Below are 8,253 nucleotides of genomic sequence, written 5' to 3'. Positions count from 1 at the left end.
TTCCCAGCCCCATCCAACCTGCTGCTTCAAAACTCTGAAGTGACTAGAACAGGCAGTTCCCAGTTTTCCTAAGGAGTGGGGAATGACAGCAGCAAAGCTTGTTTTTAACTTCTGGAAAGGTCAACAATTGATGAAGCTGGTTCAGAAGTATGTTAAAAAACTACAGCTGAATAAAACAGCTTAAAAATAGTTTGGCTCTTCAAGCATTAATTTCAATTACATTGCTTAATAGATCTCACAGCTTTAGAACTTAACACAAGCACTGTTTTAAATTGAATTAGTTTGTAATTTCTCCTACTCTTCCACTAAGCCCAGGCCTAGTACTTCAGATGAACATTCATTTTCCTGAACTACTGGTTGTTCCAAAAGCTGTTAGGAGTTATCTGCTGTGCACATCACCTTAAACTGTAACCTGCCCTGTTCTCATCTCTTCTGCCAACAAACTGCAAATTGTGCTATTGGTTAATCAAGGAAGAAGAGAGTACTAGTTTTTAATATTAAACTATACAGCATTAACATAGCCTGGCTCAAATGGAGTGCTTTAGGAAGCTACAGCAACCTGATAATGTCTTTCCTTCTTAATGTCTCTTCAGGTAGTTGCTGGCCTATACCCTTTGAAATAAAAGCTAAGAGACAGTAAAATGGAAAATTTATTAGTGCAAGTTGGTCAGTTGGTTTTTTCCAACAAGTACACAACAGCATCCCATGCATAATGCATTATAAACAAACCTGGTCTAAGATAAGAAAAGTTGGACTTGTTTTGGAGTAACAATGTGTTACATATTGTCATCGTCTGACTCATCTTCCTCTTTCAAAGATTCCTGTTTGAAAAAAGAAAGTGTAATTAAAGAATAGTCTTACCAGTTGTTTTATAATTCAGCCTGCAATAAACAAAATGAGGTTTGCTGCAGCTTCACAGCCCCCTCACTGTGTCCAAACCCTTGCAGGCAGCAGGACAGTTCCCATCAGTGCACTCACTTTGGAAGGAGAAAGACCCCGCTTGTGGCAGGTCTGAATTAACAGTTTCTGAGAGCAAGAACTATCCTGGTTACACTGTAGCCTTCCTTGCTGTCCCTTCCCGGTACCCCCAGCTAACACTGAGGGGAAGGGATGTGTGCTGCAATGATACATTTTCCAGCAGTTTGTCAAGTGAAAGCACTGCAACAACACCCAAGGCATAACTCACCTTGGCGTATTTCTCTGCTTCTTCTCTGATGTCTTTGGGAACAATTTCATGTTTTCCATTGGTTACTGCCAATAGAAAGAGTATGTCTTAATTACAATTCACACACAGAGTGCATTTAAAAAGCAATGCTTTAAGTACAAAAAGTTCTACATTTTCTGGAGTGTTTATAGAAATTACAGAAATGCATTACTTTCTCCAACCCAGCTGAGTTCCAGCTCAAAAGCTTTATCCTTTACTTCATCATGAACTATGTAGATTCTGAAAGGAACAGACAAAAGAACAAATTAGAACAGACAGACCAATAGGCTAAATATACTTTGTTCCTGTCACAGATTTCTTCTGTTAAAGTATTCTTATGATTAATAGAAGCTCTCCCTGTGCCTTCTCCCCACCAAACACCATCAGAGAATTCTGCAGGTTTAACTGCTAGTCTAACAACCCCTGAAATCATTACAGCCAAGATGCAGGTTGAGATGTTCAAGTTGCCCTAACTGGAGCAAACATTAAGATTTAGATACTGCAGAACTAGGGCTGCATCACCACTGCCTGCTTCTGCAAGACCAGTTATAATACAGCTTGCAGTGTCCTGCATTTCCCCAGCAAATCTTACTGCAGTTTACACTAAATTCCACATCACACTATCCTGTGTCTAATCAAAAGTCTGTACATAAGATTTCCTATTATGGCCAACATGGAAATGGGAATTTAAACTCCAAGTGGTACCACAGCATACAGCATTTTAGGTTTAAGCATTATTAAAATCTTGCTATCTTGCTAAATTCTACTGAGGAACTGAATTTGAGCTGAAAACCAGAACCCTGTCTAGAACTGCTGCTGAGTTTGAGCTGAAGCAGAAGTATTTTCATTATTAGAAATAATTTAAAAATATCTAATAATACAGCTATATTGTATATATTCCTTTAAAGAAGTTTTACTTTGCTTCTTTCCCAAGCACTTGAGTTTTTTTTTTTTTTTTTTAAGTCCAAGATCTCAGCATCATTTGTGGGCAGCTTCTCTCTGAAGCATCAGGTCATTGTTCAAACAACTCTTACTTCAGAAGCAGCACACCAAGAAGTTTCCCTTCATCTCTCACTTGGTTTAAATATTTTAAAACCAGAGATTAGTCAGACAATTTATGACACAATACCCTATTTAAAAGGAACAGCCTCAGTTTGAAACCAAAGCAAGCTCACCAGTCTGGATTTTTGTCAAGTTGGAAAAACAAATTGGAGACTTACATTTTTGCAACTTCTTTAACAACATCACGGCAGGTCATTTCCTTCATCTGTAGGAAAGAGACACAACAGATATAAGATTTTTATTAAGAGAATATAAATCTTCCACAAGGCCAGAACCACATTTCTTTTCTACAATGCATCCTGCTCTATGCAAGTCATTCTTCCAGGGAAGAATATTACAAAATGAAAAATTATAGGAAAAAAATACTACTTGGAAATTCCCCAGTTTAAAGCAGTCATCAGCTGAAATCTTAGAAGCTACACTGGTGATGCTGGCATCCTAAAAGCTTGACTTGTTCCTAGATGCTTTATGCTCAACTGCTATAAAATAACCACATGGGAGACACCACAAAGTTACATGCAATACTGGTATTCCTTCTCAGCAGCACAGGAACACTTTTGGGTTTTAAGTAAGGCCCCAAGAGGAGAATATTGTTTAACAACCAACTGCCTCTGTGAGCAAGGCATCAGCATCTCATTTCACATTTTCTCAGTTATATCCCAGTCTTTTGGCAGCTTCACAGTTAATCAGAACAAAGGCTGGTGCAGATTTCCATGACATAATAAACTTGTTTTATAGGCCAACTTTTCTGGCCTATGAAGCAGTAATATATTCTCCTGTTTTTCATTAGTGTAATTTACCATCTCTTCCAATTCCCAAAACATTTTCAAACTCTTAGAATGGAAGGTAGCTGTGAGGCACTGGTGAAGGGATTAAGATGACATGAGTTCATGGGGAGTGTCACACAGCCCTTTCTGGGGTGGGTCAGAAAAGAAATGCCTGGTTAGACAAATGTGCCATCACAGTCCCACCTGGACAAGTTCCTTAAACAGAGACCCAGTGGCTTTGTGACACTCCAGAACAGAAATGGAGCTTGTGTCACACTAACATTTATATGATGATGTGTATAAGTTTTCCCACAGCTGACTTTACAGACAATAAAATGCAAGGGGTGTGATCAATGCAGGGTTTTCTTCCTGCCCCCTCAGCCACAGCAGTTTCACACTCTGCATCCTCCCCACCACAGGAGCTGCTCTGCAGTGCCCCAAGGCAGGGCTAAAGCATCCAGATTCAAAACTGAGTGAACTGAGTCTAGAACATTCTAGTTTTTCCTGTCGTGGTGCTACAGCACCATAAATAGGATATTCTTAAAAATATAACAATCATATAAACTCTGAACCTTTCCATGAACAGCTGTGACATCCCTCTGCAGACCAAAATAAAATATATTTTTATCAGAGTATCAAATAAAAAGTACATGAGACAGACCAGAAGAAAGATTTGATTCCACATTGTCTCCAACTCAAGGGTGTCAGATATTAAAACATGATGAAGCTGGAAAACTTTCAGGATTCTAACAAACTTCAATCAGCTAAAGGGACAATTCTGTACTTTTTGGTTGTCTTCTCTCCACAGATCAGTTTGTCCTTAACAAGAGCAGCCTTTTTGAACTTGTTAAAGAAAAGATTCATCTAAAACCTTGGGGGAAATAGATACAGCACCCTGCACAATGCTGCCCATGGTTTTCATTCAGAACCAAAAACATATTTATACTTTTATATTCACTCACTTACTTGGCTCACTGGCAAATGTACAAGGAAATATTTCACCCACTTCTGCATTTTATGTATTTCAGGCACCAAAAGGTAACATGATAAGCTAGGGATATTTTGAGACAGCACAACACTGTTACACCATACCTGAAGTTTTTCTATCTCTGTTTTTGCAGCCTGCCTGGCTTTACCAATGGCACAACCCCAATAACCCTAAAAAACAAAACAAACAAACAAACAATATGTAAATAATTAAATACCAGACCCTCTACATCTCTTACACATGACAACCCCACCTAACTCACAGTGAGAGAACAAAAACCCTTGGTATTGTTCTCTCTTGGGGGACATCCCCAAAGTGTAGACTAGAGCCCAATTACTACATCAAGTCCCACCACTACTGATAGAAAAGTGCTCAGTAATTCCTGGACAGAAATTTATCACCTCAAAATGTTGTAACAGATTTTTTAAATTGCCATTACAATAAATGGAAGAATAAATTAGAATAAGTTTGAAGAGAAGTTCTAGAGGATCCAAGCAAACCCCAAGCTAAACCCACCTACTGTGGGAATACATTTGAAGTGTAAGCACATACAAATTAAGCATTTCTGTTTCTCTCAGCCATGGTACTGCATGAAAATGTTAAGAAATCCAGCAGTATGAGTGTGCATCGACCTGTGTGTGACCCACAGCTGAAAATGCAGCACTACAAACAATTAACAATTCTATTTTGATTTGGTTTGCTGCTGGCAGGCAGTGCCAGAGGAACAGCCCTCTCTTACCTGAAGTATTTACATAAGGGGGCATCACTACAATTCTTTCCTTTTTGGGGCAGTGCCTGGGAGTTTTCACTGGACAGAGCCACGTGGATGAACTCCCAAATTCTGACAGACAAGCTTAAAACTCATTTCTCAGACTGCACTTCTAGAAATACACAATGTCTGTTTAACAAAGGAGCAGCAGTGATTCACCAGAGATCTTCCCAGGCAAAAAGAGAAAACAGCAGCAGCTCTTTTGGACCAACACTATTTTCCCAACTAGAAACTTTTCAAAGAGGAACTTAAGCTAAGATGGAAATATTTTGGACACACTCACGTATGAAACTCCTGATGGATCAATCATGTACAGTTGTGCACCATCATCACTATCATAGGACCCCAACATGAAACTGCAGGAGAAAAGAGAAATTAAAACCTTTCCTTTAAGCAACACACACAGAATTAGAAATTACACTAGCTTGGGTTTCCTCCACCCTTCCTGGAGCAAAACTCCTCCTGTCCTGCACACTCTATTGAGCAATTTGCTTCACAACAGCACCTGCACGTTGCCAGGTACATTTTACTGCTCAGTAACCTGGCAGCAGAGCTCTGCTTATCAGTCCCTTTGTACCAGAATCACCCAGGAGCTGGAACCTGCTCTAGGTGTCAGGGCAAGCAGGATCATTGCTTGTTCTGCTTTCACCACCATCACACACTGAATGGGACAAACCCTCAAACTTTAAAAACCAGGGACAAATGAACCAGCTCTGTAGAAGCTTGGCAGAGCCTTATGGGAATCTGAATTCCTCACCTGAGGTGTCAGACAGACACAAAAAGAAAGGGGAACAGATTATTTAGGACATGAGCTATGGGTTACAAATTCCAGGTTTCAAAGAAGAACTCAGACCAAAGCAGTTCCAACAACTGTGAACCAAAAGATTTTAAAAACAGAGCATGTCTGCAAGACTCACCTGCACCCAAAAGGCCTGACAGCACTGTACAGGGTGTAGGCATGCACATACATGGCCACTCTGTCTGCAAGGTGCTGTGTGGGAAAAGGAGAAATAAAACAATGGAAACCCTTACTTACACAAATAAGGAATAAAATCTAAAAAACCAAAAGTCCTGAGGTCTCTTACCTTCAGGGGGATGTCATAGCCATAGTTGGACCTAAAGTTGGAAGCCTCTTCCCGGGCGATGTCGGCCAAGGAGCGCGCGTCTGCCAGGAGCCCCGCGACCGCCTGCAACAGAGCAACGAGAGCGTGGCACCAGCACACACACACACACACACACACACACACAGAGCTGGCTGCTCCTGGTGCTCACTGCCAGAGGGACTCATGGTTTTCACTGCCATGAAGGAATTCAAACTGCCCATGTGCCACCAACCTCAAAACATGCCGCTATCACCACATTAATAGAGGTTTTCTCTAGGAACATCAATACCCAAAGTTATCTTCATGTTAATTTTCATCTCATGGCTACACCAGCACAAACAATACTTCATATCATGTGTATTCAGGAGGTTTCTCTCACACTGCCACCACTCTTTGACACCATCCTGACATCACTATTATGGACAGGCCAGTCCTCCATACAGCAATCTTTAAGGAATTCAGGTGATTCCCACATTTTTGAGAAGAAAATCTTGTACACAAATTATACAATCTTGTTTTCCTTGAAAATAACTTACTTGGTAACTGTAAAAAAGCACTGTTTTAACACTTGTGTTTATATTTACATACAAGTCCAAATAACTGGAAAAGCATTTTTTAAAAATTTAAAACAGCCTCAATCTTCTACTTTAAGTTTGGATTTTACTTCTGTACGTTTTAACACAATGAATAAATTACAGAAAACAGCAAAAACCCACTGCCATTTCTGACTTTGTACACAGACACATTAACATTGCTTTCTTAATCTACTTATTTTTCATTGTCTGACTGATAAATTTGTCCTTTTGAGGGACAAAAATGAAATGGCACCTCACCATCCCAACGTGTCGGTCGACATTGAAGAGGCGTTTATTGGACCCCTCTTCGTAAAGCTTGGACAGGACTAATTTTTCTACTCCAAACACAACACCATCTTTGCATCTTATCCCAATTGCTGTACTGAAAGACAAGGAAAATGTCAGTTTCTCACAGTGTAAAATACTTAACAGAGAATTATCAAGACAGAAGAAACAGTGACATGATTTCCCCCAAGGAAGGTTTGTCACAACTCCAGCAACTGAAGACAGCAAGGGGGTGGAACTAAATGGTCTTTAAGGTCCCTTCCAACCCAAAAACCACCCTGGCATTCTGTGATTCATCACCCCTGGGTGACCCAGTCCCTGCCCTGCCAATCCATCACATTTCTCTAGTCCCACAGCACTGCTTTAAAAGAGCAGATATTTGTATCTTACCTGCTATTTTCCACAGCTTTCATAGCATATTCCACTTGAAACACTCTGCCATCTGGAGAAAACGTGGAAGCTGACAGGTCATACTGAAGAAGAAGACACAATTCTCAGTAAGAAAAACCCACACAAATATCTCAGCGTTTTCAAATCAAGCCTATTGATTAAAAAAAATTCAAGAGAGTCACTGCCAGAGATGAGTGAGGTGCCCAAAGCAGGCTGACCCCTTGTATAAGATGTAGAATCAGAACAGAGACTAAAATGCAGGAGAGGCCATTTCATCAGTGCTGGATGTACCCACAGTGCAAATCCTGGATGTGAAATCGCTGAGAATTACACAACACACAGAACCTATGGGAGCTTTTATCTGCCTTTACATTTCATAGAATCCCAGAGTGGTTTGGGTTGGAAGGGCCCCGAAGGATCATCCAGTCCCACCCTGTGCCATGGCAGGGACACCTCCCACTGTCCCAGGCTGCTCCAAACCCCATCCATGGCCTTGGACACTGCCAGGGATCCAGGGGCAGCCCCAGCTTCTGTGGCACCCTGTGCCAGGGCCTGCCACCCTCACAGCCAGGAATTCCTTCCCAACATCAAACCCAACTTTTCCCGTATTGCACTTTGCCATATCACTACAGCTCCCCATCAAGAGTCCCACCCCTGCTTCCCTGTAAGCCCCCAGTACTTCAAACCGCATGGATCCCAAGGATATATTTAAAACGCATAGAATACATATGTAGAGCGGTATAATAAGTGCATTATCCCAGCGCCCGCCCCGCCCCGCCGCCGGTTCCCCGGGCCTGCCGGGCCGCAGTGACTCAGCCGCCCGCAGTGCCCGGAGCCGCCGCGCCGCGCTCTCCTCTGGCACAAGGCGGCTCCAGGGCCGGCGGGGGCCGGTCGGGGCCATCGTGCGGCCGCGCTGTGCCCGTCCCGGGCTGGCGGAGCCGCCCCTCACGCCGCACTCACCCCGGTGCCGATGGAGCTCATGGCGGCGCCGCTGCCAGCCCGTCCCGCGCCCACCGCCCAGCAACGCGCGCTCCTATTGGTCAGTGCGCCGCGCTCCCGGGGTGACGTCATCATGCGCTACATTAAATACTAAGTAACGTGACGTACAAG

At 42.4% G+C, this 8,253-nt stretch overlaps 1 protein-coding gene across 1 annotated transcript; it reads right to left on the bottom strand.

Annotated features, from left to right (window-relative positions):
• Positions 1-632: 632 nt before the first annotated feature.
• PSMA3 (proteasome 20S subunit alpha 3) lies at positions 633-8,168 on the bottom strand. Its single transcript, XM_033063786.1, has 11 exons — positions 8,104-8,168; positions 7,144-7,226; positions 6,727-6,850; positions 5,876-5,977; positions 5,708-5,781; positions 5,074-5,146; positions 4,126-4,191; positions 2,425-2,471; positions 1,377-1,444; positions 1,187-1,251; positions 633-821 (listed from the first exon to the last, which is right to left on the bottom strand). The coding sequence occupies exons 1-11, from the start codon at positions 8,122-8,124 to the stop codon at positions 777-779; spliced, it is 768 nt and encodes a 255-aa protein (XP_032919677.1). The 5' UTR covers positions 8,125-8,168; the 3' UTR covers positions 633-776.
• Positions 8,169-8,253: the final 85 nt, after the last annotated feature.

Source organism: Catharus ustulatus, chromosome 6, assembly GCF_009819885.2.
Source record: "Catharus ustulatus isolate bCatUst1 chromosome 6, bCatUst1.pri.v2, whole genome shotgun sequence".
NCBI lineage: Eukaryota > Metazoa > Chordata > Aves > Passeriformes > Turdidae > Catharus > Catharus ustulatus.
Note: the sequence above shows the minus strand (reverse complement) of the source record. Positions and strands in the feature narration are given on the sequence as shown.

Excerpts from the sequence above, each read along its gene's own strand:
- PSMA3 (XM_033063786.1), bottom strand. The coding sequence starts at position 8,124 with ATGAGCTCCATCGGCACCGGG. Across the intron at positions 4,192-5,073 it reads ATCCATCAGGAGTTTCATAC|GGTTATTGGGGTTGTGCCAT; the intron begins GTGAGTGTGTCC and ends TTTGTTTTTTAG. Across the intron at positions 1,445-2,424 it reads GTTAAAGAAGTTGCAAAAAT|AATCTACATAGTTCATGATG; the intron begins GTAAGTCTCCAA and ends TGTTCCTTTCAG.